The sequence below is a fragment of the Eupeodes corollae genome, chromosome 2 (genome assembly GCF_945859685.1).
Source record: "Eupeodes corollae chromosome 2, idEupCoro1.1, whole genome shotgun sequence".
NCBI classification, from domain to species: domain Eukaryota; kingdom Metazoa; phylum Arthropoda; class Insecta; order Diptera; family Syrphidae; genus Eupeodes; species Eupeodes corollae.
In genome coordinates this window covers 142593292-142614748 of record NC_079148.1, presented here as the reverse complement: position 1 = coordinate 142614748, position 21457 = coordinate 142593292, and the positions used below count along the sequence as shown (strand labels likewise).

Sequence of the window (21457 nt, the reverse complement as noted above, 5' to 3'; positions counted from 1 at the left end):
CAGCCCCCATCATTTTTTACAGGCGGTAGACCCGGATGCTCTATCATGAATTTGAGAAAACCAGCCGAGAGCCCCACTTTCACCTTTTGCCAACAGTCAGAGGTAATCGTGCCATCAATATTGCTCCTATCAATGACCGCAACTATGATCCTGTTGGCTCTTTAAGTAATTCACTAAAAGGTCTAGTAAGAGGTACTCTAGCCATGTTTTGAGTGCTGGTGCTCTGCACTTTGGGCTTTTTAAAAACGTCGAGTCGTTTGTTTTGTCAAGAATATATTTAGCCCACTCCTGCCTCTTGCTAAGGATGGGATTACTTCCATCCCCCAATGTTGAACCAGGGGATTTTAGAATCCTCATCGCATAACGCCGTTGTTTATATGAGCTCCTAGTAGCATACTCGAGAGGTTTATTCTTTTTGGTAGTGGAAAGATCATTATTCACGAACTTTCCACTACTGACCAGAGGTAGCGTTTTCGCCAATGAAACTGTGACTTGGCACAAGCCCTTCTCCGGTGTTAAGCACAGGAGTAACGGCAGCCGATGGCGACGTTGCCGCCGAACTGCCACCTGGTGTAGCTGGAGTACCGGTACCGGTTTGACGCTTTGCTTTTGTTTTATGTTGTTCATTTAGTTCCCACGAGCAGGCGTGCAGAGATTCGCTTATACAGATAAGGCTAGCTAATCCGGAGTTCGCCTGGTATCCGGATACTCCGTTAATGACTGATCTATTTTTAGAAATTGGGCCCTCAGCTTGGCTGGTCATCGGCACGGGTCGTATAACACCTTAGATCCAGCTTAATTGGGAAGTTGAAGTTAAGGATATGTTTTGAACAAGGAGAGACGAACAGCAATTAAGCCATAAGCGTCCCCGGAATTAAACTAGGTATTGACAGAAAGTGATACACTATACACTCAGGGGATAAAAAGAGCCATCAGCCAGCATAATAGACGTAGAAGGGGGTAAGGATTGGGAAGGGGAGGGGTGAGCGACCTTTGGTTTCAGGACTCTTCTGGAGAAATAATTTCCGAGAATCATTGACCTTACTCAGCTTCTACAACTCAAAAATTTCGACGCTCAGATATCTAGTAGGAGTCTACTTGACCTTTAATCGGTAGTATTCATAGTGCAGACATTGTTTTTGTTATTCGTCTAAAATCATTCTACACAATTGATTGATTTTCCAACAAGTCACGGGTATTGTAATAAAAAAACGCGGCTTAATGATATTTGAAATTCAGGAATGCCTAATTTTCTTTTTGTCTCTCATTTCTCATTTTTGAAAGCGTTCATATAATAGACCGGATTTCCGAAGATGGTATTGAATACAAATGTATTCCAGATCATTCAAAAGATGCTAATATTACTTTTGTCCAAGAATAGTCCTTTAAAAAAGTGGAAATACCTGTCAAATTCTTTGACATACTATTAAACACATGTACCTAAACTTAAAGTGCTATTAACGTGTCACATTCAGGATCGCTGCTAGAAATTCTCTTGACCTAAGTTGCCTTACATTTAAATACCAATTCAGCTTTCTGTCCCTTGTAATTGAAGTTAATGGTCCGATTTTGAGATGTGGGTTATATAATTCCTATAGAAGGAGCTGTACGAGATAAATTAATTGTTTTTTTGTGTTTGCCCTTTTTCTCTTAATTAAGGCCTTCCTTGCTGTTATATCTAAAAATATAACTGCTTTCAGACTAAATTGCATGAAAAACCTTTGCATTTTTATTTTTTCAAAGAAACAAAGTGGTAATTCTTTTTTTTCAAACATATTATAAGTCCTATAAATTTCAAATGACTTGCCCAAGGTACGTAGGTATATGAAACCTAAATCAATACTTTTCCTTGACTCCATACATTACTCGGCTATCTTTCACTATTAAACCAATCTCGATTTATTACCTCATCTTATTTCATATTACGGCTACAACAGGTCTATTTGCATTCCAATTCAAATCGACGTAATATACATACCATAGGTATAAAGAAGAGGCCATAAGAGCCTTCTACCACATAACGTGAAAAAACCAAAGGAACTCTCCTCAATGAAAAGTATCTAAAAGGAACTCAACTATTGCTATATAGACAGAAGCAGAGAGCTTGATGGTTATATCTTATATAAAATGGAAACAGAAAAACCATCATTTTTGCTTTTACGATACCTTATAGTCTCATATGTCTTATAAAAACCCCGGTATTGTTTTGATGTCGGTCTATATCCTCTTACTCTGTATACAGTTTTATTCTATATGAGGAACAAAAAAAGAATGATTGGCTGCGCTTCGTACGTTAATTAAGAGCATGGTGTCCATAAAATCAAGTAATGAGTAATAGAATGAACACGTTCACAGAAATAAAGTCTCATCAAGTAACGTCCTCGTTCTATGTTTGTTTCTCGGTCGCTGTTTTGCAGGCCGCATCATCCCCATACCCATCCCCAACAACGACCGCAAATAATTTCTGTACGAGAGTATCTTTTGAAACTCTACTGATACTGGCGACCGACAGCGGACGTATTGAGACAGAGATGTAGAAATTGCCTAAGCTTCCACATCAGCGACTTGTCTGATGTGGTAGGTCTGTTTGTGTCATTATGGGAAAAAATATTGAACACCAAAGGATAACAGTGTGTTTCAGGAATTCTGAAAGCTGACAATTTGTCTAATTCCTGTTAGAAAATACCATAGAAAATATCTACAGTCCATTAATTGATCTTCAAGTCGCAAAACTGTGTTCTAGCTGCATACAGCTTAATGAACATTTACTTTTTTAGGACTACAAGAAAAAAAAACAGATTGAATGCTGCCATTTGCAATAAGGGAATAGCGTTTAAGTGGACTGTACATAACACGAGTATGGAATAGTTGTATATTTTGACCAAGAACTCGTTATCACCAAAAACTCCACCACCACACCAAGTTCTTATCACGTCCTGAGAGTCATGAAACCCTGGGAGGACTCCGACATATTTTCTACATCCTTCCATGGTCTGCAGCATGATATTCTTACAGCGGCTAAGTGTTTCTCTGAGCATCTGCTTCTGCTAGTACAGTTGATTCTGACGGTGTTCATGATATTACGACTCGCTGTGATGCGACCTGGGCATTCCAGCCAAAGGCTTGCAAATTAATGTCATAGTCTAGTTTTTTTCAGTGTTTGATCCATCGTTATCTACGTTTTCTTAGAGCTATTGATTTGTCCTGCACCATAATTCATGGTTTGATTATGTTTAATTCCAACGAATATTTAGAATGTGATATAGACAACAACCTACAAAAACCTTGTAACTCTCTCAAGATTTTAGTCCAGACGTTCCAGACTTTGCAAGCGTACAATATCACTGCAGTCGAAGAATCTCAACTTAATGCTTTGGGAGATTTGAAAAATAAAACAGATTATTGAAGTAAGTCCTAGTGACTTAAAATTCTCCATTATTCCAGTTTTATAGGTCCGTTTGTCATCCAGAATAAAAAAAAAGCTAATATTTGCTGATAGAACCTCAATTTAAGAATTGTTGTTGATCTGATATTTTGTTGGCATAATTGTTCATTAGCCTAGTAGACATATGCAAAAAAATGGACATGTTTATAATGTGACATAAGGAAGATACGTCAAATTAACATACAAAATAGAAGACGTTCCACAAGGGTGTATTTAAAGTCCAATATTCTTTTTCGTTTTTTTTAAAGAGACTTTTTTGAATGTGTCGTATCAGTTGATCAAAGTTATGTACATAGGTTAGGTTATAGTGGCTGTCCAAGATAGAAATGGACACACTTAGGCCAGTTTAATGGCCCATTGTGATACCACATGAATCTTAAGCCTTCCTCCTTAGGTCAATGGAACCAGCTTGAGTCCCTTACGAAACGTGAGAGGCTGATTATACCGATATGATTTAGATCGTTTAGATCGTTAAAGAAGAATTCTCCTAGGTAATTCTTGCGTTTTCGAGCTAGAGCAGGGCATGTGCAGAGAAGATGAAGAACCGTTTCTTCCTCTTCCTCGTCCATACAGCTTCTGCAAGAGTCATTTGAGAATACGCCTAGTCTCGTGGCGTGCTTTCCTATTAGACAATGTCCGGTTATGACACCTATTATCGAGCTTATATGCAATCTGCTTAGAGAGAGCAAGCACCTTGAACGTTTTAAATCCAGTGTTGGCCAGATGTTTTTTGTGGCTTGACACGTGGTAATGTTGTTCCACCTGGTGCCTGCCCTCCTCGCAGCGTCTTGCATTAGCAACAGTTTACAAGTAGCGATTGGTATGCCAGTACTTGCCAAACGTGGTAGGATGGGCTGTACTGTACCGTTCCTCTTGCGCCATCTCCATTAGAGATGATCGGCAGTTATGGACTGTTATAGAGTTTGTAGAGACAGAGTCCAGAGATTTGATAGCGGCCTGGCTGTCAGCGAAAATACGGATATCAGATGCTGATATCACGTTTTCTTTGAGCCAAGACAAGACTTCCTTAATCGCCAAAAGTTCCGCCTGGAACACGCTACAATGATTGGGAAGGCGGAATGAGAGACTTAGTTTCAGTCGTTCAGAGTACACACCTCCACCAACCCCTTCTTTTGTTTTTGACCCATCTGTATAGAAATGGATTGACTCATCTTCCAGGAATGTCCTAAATCAAAAATATCTGGGAGGTTTAGAAATCTGAAAATGGTGTAGGTGGGATGGTTTAGTCTGTGTGCTTTGGAATTGATTCTAAATACCTTAGAATTACTATAAGTGGCCAATGTTGTTGTGAGTCCACTGCGACGAAGTTTTGAGGCGAATAGCAGAGCTTGCAGCTATTTGTTTGCTAAATATGTCAAGAGGTGTAAGGTAGGTTAGGTGTCCAGTGCCGCAGACGGGGTCTTGCGAAGTGATCCGCTTATACATAGGCAGGCTGAACGTTGGACTTTATTTAACTTATCCCTGTTTATACCTTTCTCTAAAGCAGTCCACCATACTGCCACACCATACGTTAAAATCGGTCTGATTACCGATGTGTATAGCCAATGCGTGATAATTTCCGATACTGGGCAACAGAAAACCCTCAAGAAATTTATCAACGACCTCTTCACAGCCCTTATGTGACAGTTTGGTGTGCTGTTGCTGAATTTGGTATGTTAGGTCCGTATTTTTTCTAAGAAAATGGGCAAAAAGTTACAGTTAATGCGAACCACTACTGTCACATGATTGAGACCTACCTTTAACCTTTGCTAGAAATCACAAAGAAGTCTGGTTCCAACAAGATGAGCCACAGCGCAAACTTCACGGCGTTCATTTAAAGTTTTGAGAGAGATGTTACCAGTTTATCTTCTTTCTTTACGAGGAGACATTACCTGGTCACCAAGGTCCCCCAATTTATCACCTTATGATTTTTTTCTTTGAGGCATTTAAAGGCCCAAGTCTAGACTCATCGCCCAACATCTTTGGAAGCACTTAAGGAGGCAATTACTCAGGAAGTAGCAGCCATTACACTACAAATGACTCGACGTGCAATGGAAAACTTCCGGGAAAAGCTTCGTAAATGTATTAATAATAGAGGACAATATTTAACGAATATAATGTTTATAAATAAGTAATTATTTTATTTAATGTAAAATGGCATAATATTTAATTTAAAAAATTCAATAAAATTGTTCTGTTATATTGTTTATTTATTTGTCATTGCCTTTTAAAATATTTGAGATCTTTTTGCCGGACCCTGTAAAAGGTTTTCGGCCGTGCGTTTATTTTGGCTCTTTGAAGCAGCTAAATTTTAAATTTGAATGTTGCTAGTGAACATTTATTAAACAATACTTCTTCTTTGCGACGAAGCCTTTCACATACAGCGGTGGACAACTAATTAGAAACACAAATTGAATTCAATTTTAAAGCAGTATCTGTATTTTTTTTGGGCAAAAATATTTTTCTTTCTAAATATAATTTTTAAACTTAAAACAATGTTTCCCAAACATGACATTTATTTCATATGGCAGTTTCTGGGAAAAACACAGCGTTTATTGGTGGACAACTAATTAGAAACAAAGGGAACAATCATATCTTATTATAAAATTTATAACTTTATAATATCATTTACCTTATATTTATCTTTAATACTTTGTTGAAAAACGTTTTTGCTCTAAAACTTCCCGATATCTTGGTTCCATTGATAAAATAAGCCGCTTGCACTGCTCTATGGGTACAGCCTTCCAGCTTATTATTATCTTTAATATCTTCAAAAGAACATCATTGTTGGAGTTATTTTTGAGAGCAGCAGCTCTTTTAACATCTGCCCCAAGATGCTCTATCGGATTTGGGTCTGCACTTGATGATGCCCATTCCAGAACGGTTATCGATTGGTCTCTAAAGAACTGTTTCGTAATTCCAGCAGTGTGTTTGGGGTCGTTGTCTTGTTGAAACTTCCATATCACTGGCATGTTTTCATCGCCCCAATCAACTAATCGTTTCTTAAGAATGTCAATGTATTTAACGGCTGTCAGCGTTCATTCGATTCGATAAATTGGGCCAACTCCACACCACGAGAAACAACCCTAAACGTTAAGCGAGCCACCTCCATGCTTAATTATTGGGAGCACATATTTAGGGTGGAACGCTGTTCCTTTTGGCCTTCGGACATAACGTGCACCATCTTAGCCGATCCTATTTAATTTAGTTTCGTCACTCCACACTATGTACTTCCATTCGTTTGTTGTCCAGTTGTCGTGTGATCTTGCGAACTCTATTCTAAGACTACGTTTGCTTGAGGTTACTAATGGTTTCTTCCGAGAAACACGACCATGCAACCCAACTTCTACCAATCTTCTTCTGATTGTGCGTATCCCTATCGGGACATCGGATGCAACCGAGAGTTGGCGTCGTATCTCTGTGGAGCTTATTTTTGGGTCTTTTTTGGCCAGCCTACTAATTGATCGATCTACATTTTCAGCAGTCCCGAAGTTTTGAAAATGCTTAATTGCATTGAAACCTTTCTTTACAGAACAGTTCATTTGAGAAGCAATTGGTCTATAGGGCATTTTAAGCTTCCAAAGCTCAAGAATCGCTATCCTTGTAGGAGGATCACAGCAATTTAATTTTCCCGTTGCAATAACCTCCAAAATTTAAAACTTATTCATTAAAAACGTTTGCAGACAATTCAGAATTTTCTACTTACCAATGCAAAATAAAAAGATTATTTTTATTTCACCCAAATCAAATGTAATTTAACTGTTTCTAATTAGTTGACCAGTTGGAACGAACACTTTTTACACTCTACCTTGAATTTATTGTGTACTTTGCAAAGACTTATCCACAAATGATGCTTTTTCAAACAATTATCTAATAACGCTTGCATTACACCGTTTTGGATACCGCTATTCTAGTCACACTTGATAAAGTGAATGTGGAAATGAGAAGCAAGTAATGTTTCTAATTAGTTGTCCACAGCTGTACCTAGTATGACATTTGCTTAGACGTTGCACAATGTATAAACAGATAATCGAAATAGATTGTGGAAAAATAATAAAAATGTTATCGTTAAGCTTTAAAGATGATTTGCAAGGCAACTTGGATAACTATGGAAAAAACGATCTTCTTCAATACCTTGTAAATAAATATAAGTTTTAGAGTTTAATCTTAATTTTTCATTAATTTTAAGTTACTTTAGGGTAACAGGTTGATTAACTTAAGAGTTTTAAATCGAAAGTTGAAAGCGTCAAATTGGGTGAATAAAAATAAATTCAAAAGTTGAAGTTGACTCAACTTGAAGTTTTTTTTCGTTAACTTTCAGTACTTTTGTCCAATTGCCCGAACAAATTTAAAAAAAGGCCCTCACTACTTTTTTTAGCAGAAACTCTACTTCTATATTTAGAATGCTTTTTAAAGTACATCAAAATGATCTATTATTTTAATATACCTGAACGCACGAACCGATGTAGACGGTTTTTGATGGAAAGGTCTCGGGCTCCATTAGGTTAATAGTAGACAAAATTCGGGAAAAATTTCAACAGAAAAGTACTCCATTTAGTTTTCCATAGAAAGCTATTGTTAAAATTCCAATTTGTGGAATTTAAAATTTGTTGACGTTTCAAGGCCCGCTGCAATACAATGTTGATGCATTGCAGGAATTCGTTCGAAATAATGTGCCGTTGCTGAATGAACAGCAAAAACAATACGAAACATTAATGCAAGCGGTGGACAATAATACTGCTGGTCTATTCTTCCTGGACGAACCTGGAACAGGGAAAACATTTGTCATTTCATGATTTTGGCCACTATTCGATCATGATGTGACATAGCTTTGGCGTTAGCAACATCTGAAATTGAGGCAACTCTTCTAGATGGTGGTCGTACTGCACATTCTGCGCTTAAGTTGCACACACAATTTAAACACAAGTGGTACTCCAACATGCCATATTTCCCAATCCAGTGCAATAGGAAAATTGTTGATGCAATGCAAGCTCATTGTTTGGGATGAGTGCATAATGGCACATAAGAAATCACTTGAAGCACTTATGGCTGAATCACAAACACACTTCAGCTTCGGCTTCGTCTGCGTTACGGGGGCCTTGCTTCGAGGTTGCTTTGAATGACATTTCTATTATTTCATTCATCCAAATACCAAAAATATTTTGTTTGTTGACATTTGCTTACAGCTGTTGAGCTGTCAGACAAAGCAAATTTTCAGATAATTGGACTAGAGCTTTAGATATGAGTCACATTACGTTCTTTTCCTTACGATAGTCAAACGGAACGTGAGGTCAAAGATCCATTGTGATAGCATGCATTGGATTCCTATGGCTGAACTCGTAAACGTCAGGCGAAGCCGAAGCTGAACTGTGTTTGTCTTTCAGCCATTAACTTCACACTGAAAGTTCTTCAACGAAGTAACAACATCTTTGGCGGCTTGATGATATTGTTAGCAAGCCATTTCAGACAGACGTTGCCAATAATTCCCCGTGGAACGCCTGCAGATGTATTAAAAGCTTGCCTGAAGACATCACTTTTCTGGAATAACGTAAAAGCATTATTGCTAACCACTAATATGAGAGTTCAACTTTAAAATGATCAAAGTGCTGCACAATTTTCCAAACTATTGATAACTGTTGGAAATGGAAAAGTGCCAGTTGATGCGTCAACTAGATTAATTACTCTTACCAACGACTTTTGCCGATTTGTAGACTCTCAATTAGTAAGACTTACGCTGAATTTGATTCAGACAACCATTATTAACGGAAAATACGAAGGTGAAAATGTATGTATTCCTCGAATACCAATGATTCCGACTGATCTTCCGTTTGACTTCAACCAATTAAAAATTCCGGTTTGCCTTGCGTTCGCAATGACAATTAACAAGTCGCAAGGCCAAACGCTTAGTGTTTGCGGGTTAAATTTGGAAAATCATTGTTTTTCACATGGACAGCTATACGTTGCCCTTTGTTTGATATAACGTCGGACCAAAAAACAAAAAATTTGCTTTACCAAAGAGCACTTCAATGAAACGGATAATTTGCGGACAAGTATAACACTTCGATTTAGTACTTACTTTGGATTCACTTTCATGTTTTTACTTAGAGAAGTTCAACACTTCATTTTTGTAATCGAAATGAATTAATTACTGTTGAGAAAGGAAATCAATTTTTTCCTTTTCAAATTTAAACAAAAAAAATAATTCTTCTTCATCTTTTAATCCCCAAACGAAATGTCACAAAAAACGAAGCCATCTGGTGGCGAAACGGAGTTCGCCATCTTTTTATCTTCATCTTTTTAACTGTATTCTATTGACTTAAAAATAATTTTCAAATATTGTTGAATTGTAGTAGAAATTGAGAAACCATGCAGCTGTGTGCCAAACAGCACGGACTTATTAAAGAGCCTAGAGATTCTCTTGAAGGATTTATCAAAAGACAGCTCCTGTCAAAACTTAACTTGGTACTTATTGGGAAATTATGCAATGTTTCTGTAAAAATTCGTCCCCCACTACATCGAAGTTATAAATAGTTCCGATTCCCTTGAAAAACAGATTTCACTATCTATCTCCTTAGTTTATTAACTTCATAAAAGTTTATTTCCACAATACCCTGTAAACATGTTCTCTATACGAAAAAAAAATACAATAACCTTCTTGAATTTTTGCAGAAACCTAGGGTAACGATTTTGCCATTTTGGTTGCACCCACGCTTTTCATTTCTAACTTTTTTGTTTTCTTTTTTTTCACTAACAACAACAACGACCTTCTATGGAGGTTCCAATAAATCAACGAGGCTATATGCCCGACCCTGATGTGTAAATATACCGCATTAGAGCATATCAGACATAAAGAACATATAAGAACTAAAAAAAAAGGGTATACAATTTCCTCTGCTTTTCCTTATAGAAGCTTCAGGACCGGCAGCAGTAGCAGTAACAGCAGCAAAAGTAAGCTCTTGCATAAAATGATAAAGGTACTACACAATAATTCAGTTCATGAAACGACGACGTTCCAGAGAGTTCAGAGTTACTTTTCATTTTATTTGGTACATCAGTTCTTCGAGGAAGGACATCCAAAAGTACCTTCTATAAATATATATTCAAATGCATAACCACACATGTAGCACTTTTTTTTTATGAACCTAAACATTTACATATGTACATCTTTCAAGGGTGCTGGAACATTTTTTTGATATTGGAATTGGTATCACAAAACTTAATGAGACTAGGGGTGTTTTGATGATGTTTTCATTTGGAAAAGGATATTTTCTTAATTATTCAAAAATGATGACTTTTAATTAATTATTCATTGGTTTATAAGGACTTTTTTCTCGATCTAGGACCTTAAATAGTAATTATTCATTTGGTATATGAACTTAAGGCACACATGTGTCAACTTAAACGAAGTTAGGAAATTGATTTTAAAAAAGTACTCATACGCCATAGAACACATTCTTGAAATTGCCTTTACTAGGTCGGCATATTGACTGAATAACTAAAAGGCTAATTCTGTTTTCGTGCCTTACTTAGTTTGAGGAAATTCTCAAAATTTATAAGCTTTGATAAACATACATTTATTGATGACATGATTTTGAAAAAAAAAAAATTTGAGTTAATTTTCAGTGGTGTTTTCAAAAATTCAAAAAATCTTTAAGATTATTATTTGTATGTTTTTGAAATGCAATACAGGTCATCAGACCTGTTAAGTCCGTTGGGAACCCCTTAAGGAACATAGGGCCTCTACGACGCCTACGTGCCATCTTGTACGGTTTCCGGAGATGTGTTTCAGCCCCTCCAACTTTTGCCTAGTGACACTGGTTCCGCCTCGACTGTCCTGCGCCTTGTACTTTCCCGTCGTCCAGCTCTTCTTCCTTCTTGCGTGAGCAGATTCCACTGCATTGTTTGGCCTGCAATGCAGTCTCATAACCTTTTCGAAGCGTATGTCCACTCCATTGCCACTAACACCTTCGTATTGTAGAGTCTACAGGTTCCTGACCTGTCCTTCTATGAAGGACCTCCTTTGATAAATGGTTAGGCCGAAAAATCCTTAGGAGGTTACGAAGACATCTGTTGATGAAAGTTTGCAACTTGCTTGTAATGGCTGAAGTAACCTTCCAATGCTGCATCCATAAAGAACCACATATTCGACATTTGTGCGAAACAGTTTTGGTCTTAACCTGATAGTTATTCCTCCAAATTTTCGACAACATACCGAACACTACTTTTGCTTTTCCGATGCGGCAGATTACGTCTTGTTCGGTTCCGCCTTCCATAGAAACGATGCTTCCAAGGTATTGAAAGCTCTTCACTTTTTCCACCGGTTGCGAGGAAATATTTTTTTCCGTCGGTTGCGAAAAAATATTTATTTGAGAGGATGGTTGGGTTCCGAGGCAGATCATTTTTGTTTTCTCGAAATTAATGTTCAGCCCCACAACTTCCGCTTTTCTCTCCACACTTGTTGTCGTTTGATGGAGATCCATGATCTTATGAGAGAGTAAGCAAGCATCGTGCTTTAAATAGGATGTCAAAGTCCATCCCTCAGCTACCTGACAAAGCTGTGCGCATCGTTCATCGCTTATCACCAACAAAAACAATATTGGCGACAGAATACAGCCTTGTCTGACTCCGCTTCGGATTTCAAAATCATCTGAAAACCTACCATCGTGCAGAAAGTGATACTTGGATCCATCATATGTTGCTTTAATAATAGTAATAAGCTTTTCTGGGATACCTTTCCTACGTTAAGCTAACCAGATATACTCCCTTTAACGCTTTCAAAGGCCTTCTCGAAGTCGATGAACAGCAGGTGTATTAGTTCTGTTCAATAATGATCCACAGGGTGTTGATATGATCAATAGAGGAGGATGCAACGCGGAATCCTGCTTGTTTGGCATCAAGTGTTGCCCCAAGGTGTTATCTGAAACCATCACATAGCGGATATTTTTTACGACGGAAACCAACCAACGACGCAACCCTGCCTTTAACCTCAGTAAAGTTTTTTAACTTCCCATAGGAAGTTATTGTAATGGGTCCGATTTGTCAAATTGAAAATTTTGACATTTCTCGACGTTTCAAGGTCCCTAGAGTCGAAATAAAAGATTTTTAAAAAGTTTCTGTGCGTGCGTGTGTACGTACGTTTGTACGTCCGTACGTCCGTACGTCCGTACGTTCGCGACGTTTTTTTCGTTGTCCATAGCTCAAGAACCAGAAGAGATATCGACTTCAAATAAATTTTGTTATACAGATAATAAGGCAGAAAGGTATATTTTTGAAAAAAATCAATATAACGTTTTTTTTTTTAAATCAATAAAACTGAAAAAAAAATTTGTCACCTCCAAAATTTTACGACTGAAATATGATTTCATCTCTAAAACAATTTTGTGCAACAAAGAATAATGTTTTTGGCATCTGATAAAATTTTGAGAAAAATCTAATTGACAGTTTTTTTATAAAAAATAAAAATCTAAAAAAAAAACATTACTCAAAGTTCGTAAAAATTGAATATCGAAACAAATATCTTTTCAAAAACTTGAAATTTAGGCTTCAAGCTTATTTTATGTTATAAGAAATATTGTTTACAACATTTTGAAAAATGTTGAGAAAAATCGAATTGACAGTTTTTTTACAAAAAATGTATAAAAGTTGGTAAAAATTGATTTTCGACTCAAATATTTTTACAAAAAATGTATAAAAGTTGATAAAAATTGATTTTCGACTCAAATATCTTTTCAAAACTTCGAGATATTGGCTTTAATTTACTTTTATCTTTCAGAAAATCTTGTTGTCAACATTCAGTTAAAGTTTGAAAAAAATCGAATTGACAGTTTTTTACAAAAAATAAAACTCTAAAAAAAACAATACTAAGACTTCGTAAAAATTTCAACTTACTTTCGACTCAAATAGCTTTTCAAAACTTAAAAATATTGATTTGAAACTTATTTTATTTCACAGAAAATATTGTTTTCGATATTCAGTAATTTTTATATAAAAATCAACAGTCCGTTTTTTCATAAAAAATAAAATCTACAAAAAATAGTACGCAAATTTGGTAAAAATTGATACGAGTACATATAGACAAACTTTTAAGCAAGACAAATCGACAGACGGGATGGGAAGTTATCAGTGTGGGTCGCATCCCAGCCTCTTTTTAAGTCATATTTCCTGCTAAAAAGGATTAGGAGAATGAAGTAGTTAAAAAAGACTTCAATACCACTATATCTTTACTGACGGGTCAAAGATGGAGTGTGAAGAGTTTGTTCGGGAATCTTCTCTGAGTCTTTAAATTTCTGAAAGTCTTTCCGGCTACCTGATTGTTCCAATATATTTCAAGCGGAGTTATTAGCAATCTTAAAAGGATGCAAAATACTCAAATCAAACTTAAACCAAAATAGAAACAGGGATATCTGAACCACCAGCAAGGCGGCTATTATTGCTATCAATTCGGCCACAACATCCAATAAACTGATCCAACAATGTCGGGACGAACTATCCAATCTCAAAATTATTTGGGTTCCAGGTGGCATTGATGGAAATAAACGGGCTGATGAAGGGCAACATTTTCTGACAGAATCCACAGGTGGAACAGTCTAACAATTTCTCAAATTATGCGTTTGGAATTACACACCCCCCTACTTACCTTAACCCATATACTCTCACTGTACCTGTTTGGGTACAGAAAATCGAACAAGTTTTCGGTTGAACCACAGCCTTACTTTCAACAGCTGCATTTTATGGAAGAAGGTTCGAAAATCTTCCAATTGCCTTAAATGCAGTATTTGTCATTGCAATTATACTCCCAGATGCAGATTTCAACACCAAGAAGACATAGACATGGAAAGTTTGGACAGTAATCATATTTCAAATGATATTCCAGGTAATGTTGAAATGTTCATTAGAGATGACGATTTTGAGAGTGAGGACGAAGTTCCATTGTCTGGGCCTCCATACATAGGGAATCCCAAACTTATCCACTATGGTCCGAAAGTTGTGTCGACATGGCAATGTACTATTCCAACTTTTTTGAGCTAAAGACGAAAAATATGAAAGTTGTTTTGGAAAACAAATCTCCAGTGCATATTTTTGAAACTCTTTTCGATAATGATGTCATGGAACTAATTTTGGATCAGAGTGGTCTTTACGCCTCTAAGACCTCAAAATCTCAATGCCAAGAGAATCCATGTATTGGAAATTAAATGAAGATACGAGAACGGCATTAGTAGCCAAAAACATGTCGTGAAATCGGTTTTTTGAAATAAAAAAAATATTAATTTTGCGGAAAAAAGTTATCCATTGATGAAGCCATGATAAGGTATTTTGGTCACCACTCCTCGAAGCAGTTTATTAGAGGTAAGCCTTGTCGTTTTGGATTCAAAAATTGGATGCTTACAAGTAGTTGTGGCTACCTGTATAGCTTTGACACGTATTGTGGTGCAAAACATGTGAAACCAGAAATAAGTAACAAGCCACTGGGATCTAGTGTTGTACTTGAGCTATTAGAAGCTCAAGAAGAAGCTGATCATGTAATTTACTTCGATAACTTTTTTACGTCTCATGAGTTTTTGCGGTTATTGAGAGTCTAGGGATTCAGAGCTACCGATAAAAACAGTTCTAAAAAGAAAAACGTGGGCACTTTGAACACATTTACGATGCCAACAATAAAGTGTTTTTCGTCAAGTGGAATGAAAACAATGTTGTCACCATGAGTAAAAATTTGGACACAATTCAGCCAATACATTTTGTCAAGCGGTGGTCATCGGCTGAGAGAAAAAAGTATATATTCAACAACCAAATCTTATTGCTAATTACAATAAGGGAATGGGTATTGTTGACTTGCATGACCAATCGGTCAATGCTAATAAAATAAAAATTAGAGGCAAAAAATGGTGGTGGCAGCTTTGTACTTCAAAGCTGAGTTCTACTTTGGTGAATGCTTGGAAACTGTGTAAAGTCGCAGGTGATTCCGAAGATGATTTGCTTCCTTTCCAAAGAAATACTGCTTGGCATTACCAATACGCTAACCGACAACATCAAAACGCTCTATCGCTTCCAGCGTGACCTATAGTGGAGAACACCATTTTCCACACAAAATTGAAAAGCCTCTTAGGTGCAGAGTATACCACATGCAAGTCAGATGGACCTGTGATTTATACGCCATAGCTCTTTGCATCGAAAGAGAATTTTTCAACAAATTGCAGGATAATTAAATATTTTAATCCATACCTTCCATTGTACCTGTTTGGGTACAGCCTTAAAAACATGGTTCAAACTTAAAAAAAAAAGAGGCTGGGATGCGACCCATACTGATAACTTCCCATCCCGTCTGTCGATTTGTCTGGCTTAAAAGTTTGTAGGTTTTCGTGTTAAGGTAAAAAAGTTGTCAATTAAAGTATTCTTAAAATTTGTAAAATTACCAACAATATTTTACATATAAAGGAATAGTTTAGTTGGAGAATCTAGTTTTGTTAAAAAGGTTTTATGTCGAAAACGCATTTTTACCAATTTAAGTAGAATTTCTTAAATGTTTACAAATTGGATAAATTAATTTGAGAGATATCAAGAACCTAACATCAATTTTTACCAAATTTTCGTACTATGTTTTGTAGATTTATTTTTTTATGAAAAAACGGGCTGTTAGATTTTTATAAAAAAACTACTGAATATCGGAAACAATGTTTTCTGTGAAATAAAAAAGGTTTGAAGACAATATTTTTAATTTTTGAAAAGCTTTTTGAGTCGAAAGTAAATTTTCAAAAAGTTTTTAGTATTGTTTTTTTAGTTAGGTTTTTATTTTTTGAAAAGATCTGTCAATTATATTTTTCTAAAAATTTAACTGAATATTGACAACAATTTTTGACAACTTTAATTAATTTTTTTTTTAGGTTTTTATTTTTTGTACGAAAACGGTAAATTTGATTTTTATCAAAATTTATCTTAATGTTGAAAATAATATTTCTTTTAAGATAAACTTAGTTGGAAGCGATAAATATGTTTGAAGCCATAATCTTGAGTTTTTGAAAAGATATTTGAGTCTAAAAAAAACTGTCAATTTGACAATTTTTTCTTCAGTTTTTTGATTTAAAAAGTAAAAACGTTAATTGGATTCTTAAAAATAAAATAAAGTCTCGATCGTCATTGGTTCGTGAGATATTTAGGGTTAACCAAAATGTTCACCTTTTCTTAAACTGCTATGATAAAAAAAACGCCCACGCAATTTTTTTGAGAGCCCTTTCTGCATATTTCTGCATTATTATCTGTATAACAAAATCTATTTGAAGTCGATATCTCTTCTGGTCCTTGAGCTATGGGACGAAAAAAAAGTCCCGAACATACGGACGTACAAACATCTTTTTAAAAAAATTTTATTTCGATGTTAGGGACCTTGAAACGTCGAGAAATGTCAAAATTTTTAATTCGACAAATCGGACCCCTTAAAATAACTTCCTATGAAAAGTTAATAACAAGGGAAGATCATTTAAAAAAAGAAGAAACAGAAAAGACCCTAAAAGACTACCTTGCGGTACACCAGAATTCTAAATTCAATTGGAAAGTTTTTACCTCATATGACAAATAATAATATTACCTTCTTAGTGCTTCTATCGGACTATGTTATATATTCTCAGATACCTTGTGTGGGATTACAAGTACCCGTCAATACACTCCCTTTCCAAGCGTAATGTTCACCTTCAAAACACAATTCAACGCATCCTTAAAGTTAAAAAAAAAACCTTCACACGAAAGTTTGCTTCGAACAATAAACGGTTGACTGAACTATGTATTTATAAATATTAAACTATAACTGAACCTACAGCAGAATAGCTGTTGCTTTTTTGTTAACATTTTGAATAGCGTTTTCTCATGTTAGCACGCAATTCTAACTAAGCACCAAGTAATCCTTCAATATAAATTTACATACCATCGTTTTACTTTACCCTCAACCCACAAAATACATTCCGTATATATGTTCATATGTACTTTTACAATAATCCTTGACAGAAAAAAAATCGATTATGTGCACGCAAAACCGACTTTTATTATAATATCCTTTACCATTCTTCGGAAAGGATATTGTACGCGTAGGTATATGAAGTTTTATTTTTATATTTACTCCTTTCTTCTTCCATTTTACAAGTCCTTTTGATTACCAATAAAATCAATTTGATTGCTGCTTCTGTTAACTTTTGTGTATACAAAACATATACACTCCGTTTATGGTCGCATAATGGCGGCAACCAAACTCGCGCCATATTAACGAAAAGGGTTAAACTTTCCATACGCATTCATGCGTTCTTATCGCACAGACTTTTGATGTTTCATTTCCTTTTGAAGTCCATAAAAATAAGCAAAAATATATCATTTTATAATTAAAACACTTTGCTGAAATAATAAAGGTTTATAAGAGTATGAAATGAAATTAACAACAAGATAAATTTGAAGAACTTAATTGCGAAACAAAAAGAGAAGAAATATTCAAGGTGTTGAAAAAGTTTAATTTTATTTTTCCATATTTTTAATATAGAAATCAAATAAATTTTACCTTTGGTGGCCACGCGAGAAACTCATCGTAAATTAATTAACCTTTTGTGTTTTCTCAAGTCAAGCTTATTGAAGAGTTTTTGAGAAAAAAAAAACATTATGAGGGTATCTTTACATTCAATATAACGAATGTGTAAATGGTTTCAAAAGGGTATCTGTGGCGTATGAGTACTTTTTTTTATATTCTAATTCGATGGGTGATGTTGATACTTCTATGTAACATGTAGAATGGTTTTGTACCTTGCAATCAAATTGCACTTTTCTGATGGATTTTGATGAGCTTTATTCAAGTCCAAATCCAAAATTACGTCAAATCTATCACTTCAGGTTATTGAGATATTTTTGTTTAAAATAAAGAACACAGCGGGTTAAGGTAGGTATGGGGGGGAGTGTAATTCAAAACGCAGGATTTGAGAAATTAAATATAGTCATGACTCATGAGTCAATAATAGGTGCGTTTGCGGTGAGGCAATATTTAAAGTGTGCAGTGAATAATTGGTACGTGGCGTGTCGTGCTTTTTGTACTTATGTATTATAATGTTCATCGACTTAGTTATTCACCGATCGGCCAAAAGAAAACCATTATAATAATAAAACAAAAAATTAAAAAATATTATATACGTACACTAGCGGACCCGACAGACGTTGTCCTGTCTACACGTCTTTAATTTGAAAATTTCAAACTTTTTTTTAATAAGCTAAAACATTCTGGACCATTTTGATGAAAATTATTATTTAAATGTTATGACAATATCTAACGTCATTACATGTTAATGTATTACAATTATACTAATCGATAGCGTGTGAGTATGTGTAATGAAATCTTCAACTTGTTTTAATTAAAGGTAAAAAAGCTTACACTCAAACTATTTTATTTAAAAAATAAATTTTTTTATTAACAAAAACTTAATTTATCGTAATGCCCTGAGGTGTATAAATAAATAAATTCGATGGTTTTCCAACTCTGGAATACGCAACTTATAATTGGCCGTGAGAAAAAACTTCTAAATCTAAGCCACAAATTGTCATTGTTTGGCCTTAGTGACTTATTTATAGTCATAGCATATGCCAAGCGGATTGAAAATTTAAAACGTTTAAATGGTATAGGCGAATCTGAAGGAATCATTGGGATCCGTGGTAAAAGTACAACTTCAGCTTGAAATTTTCCACTCAAAATAGTGGCTTCAAGAATGTTGCCCATGATTTTTTTTACAACTAATAGGTGAGCTAATTTTCAGTCGCAAATTATGTGGTGGCATTCCAGGTTAATCTAGTGAATTTAGAAACTCTACAGGATAGTTGACAACTTCGTCAGGATCAACAACAGTGTCAATCGATTTAAATGTAATTTCATCACCAGGCAATGACTGTTGTATTTTAAAATTGATGGCGTCAACATCTAAATTTTTTGTGGCTAAAATAGCTCGCTCTCGCAGCCATTCATGATTAGTATAATTATGTCTTAAATCTGGTAAGATACTTGTTATTAACTCATCTTTGGTAGCCACCATGTTGCAAAAATTCTCTGGAAGTCGAACATATTGTGTATCTTCATACAATTGAATTTTACCGTTGCCAATGTCTAACAATTGTTCAGAGAATCTTGACGCTAATGGATCATTTTGAAGTCGAACGCGCATATTAATAGTAAGGCATAATTTAGTGACACTTGGCCATAGATAAGATTCTTTCAAACATGCGTTTATTTCGTCTGTATATGTCGCGCGTGGAATGACTGGTAATGTTTGTCTGAAATCACCAGACAGCAGCAGTAGAGCACCACCGACAAGCCGAGCATTATTTTTGATATCTTTCAGGGACCTGTCGAGAGCTTCAAGCGAATGCTTGTGGGCCATTGTACATTCATCCCAGATAATAATTTTACATTTTCTCAAAACTTCAGGCATGACTGAATGCTTTTTTATGTTACACATTGCTTCGGGATTTGTATGAACGTTCAAAGGTAATTTAAGTGCTGAATGCGCAGTCCGTCCACCATCAAGTAACGTTGCTGCAATGCCTGATGAACCAATGGCCAATGCAATATGATTTTGAGATCGAATCCGCGCAAGTATCAGTGCGATAAGAAATGTTTTACCAGTTCCACCTGGAGCGTCTAAAAAAAAGAATGCACCTTGTTGTGCGGCAGTTGAAACGTTAATTTGATCATATACATTTCGTTGTTCAGCAGTAAGCAATTGTTCATTTTCCGCAACAAAAGTAGCCAAAGAAGTCTTATCGAACTGGTGTTCACGTTGAGCATCGCTGTTGATGCTGTCTACTGCTGGACGATTCGGCGCTGGCATTCCAAAATGGATGAGCGGCATGTTTGAAATAAGAATACAAATATCCTTAATCATTATTAATGACTCGTTGTATATTTCGGCGGAGAATTCAATATTAAAATTTTGATTAGTTAGTCTAGTCCGATGCAAAATATCCTCACTTTATATTCTTAGTCTTTATATTTGTTCCACAGAGCAGATGCATCAGACGGAAAACACGTTGTCAATATTATTGAAAATAATTGACGAATTTGGTGTGTAGATGAGCTCAGTGATGCATCTGCAAGTGTGAGATCCCAATGGTTATCATTCTCCAATAGTTGTAACTCACGACACGCATCGATGAAAGAGTCGTATGAAGTACCATTGACTTTTCGCAAATATTAGAAGGACGTCGGTCCAGGGGCGTTAACCAGTAATAAACGCTAAAAAAAACATACGCGTTGCTCAGGATGAACCGTATATAATCGACCTAAAGTTTTTGTCATAAATATATCAGCGAATCCTGGTACTGAATGCCTCGTTTCAGCGGTTCCCAATTCTTTGATTGTTTATTCCATGTAAAAAATTTAGGAACATCAGTGTACATCAACGTCCTTGCGAATTGACCAACAGCATCTTGTCGACTACAAAGGTTAAAAAATTGAGTAAGAGTTGTTTTTGGAGCCGTCAAAGCCTGTTATAGTGCAGTTTCTTCTGTAAAGTAAACACGCTGTCCGTTTTCAAGATGCACAGCCAAATGTATAACAGCAGGATCCCTTTCATGTATAGGAAAAGTAAAAATGCACCAAATAGCTTCGTTGCTACTTATGTATCGACTCATTTGATAACGTGTTATTTCGTCATTGTCGTTAACATTTTGAACAGCAAATATAGCTTTATCACTACCCTTTTGAACATACTTACAAATGTATTTGATAGACTTCACCGAACTGCATAGTTCAACGTTTATGTGCGCTTTGTAGGTTTTGCACAGCAATGGCGAATATGGAACTACCCAGCGATTATCAATATATACTCTCACACCATTTGACAGACGCAATTCATATGATTGACCACCATTGTCTACGTCTCTACGTCGATCAGATGGATAACCGTCCATATTGGTGATAGTATCAGTTTCACATGGTTTTGGAAAACGTTTTATACATTTTCCATTATCCATACATGGCGACATCATGTTTAGAGTGCCACA

General features: G+C 35.7%; 1 protein-coding gene across 1 annotated transcript; it reads right to left on the bottom strand.

Moving 5' to 3' along the window:
• Positions 1-451: 451 nt before the first annotated feature.
• LOC129945275 (ATP-dependent DNA helicase PIF3-like) lies at positions 452-20304 on the bottom strand. The gene is made up of 2 exons (XM_056054933.1): positions 19458-20304; positions 452-606 (listed from the first exon to the last, which is right to left on the bottom strand). Exons 1-2 carry the CDS (start codon positions 20302-20304, stop codon positions 452-454), a joined length of 1002 nt encoding a protein of 333 aa, XP_055910908.1.
• Between the last annotated feature and the right edge of the window lie 1153 nt (positions 20305-21457).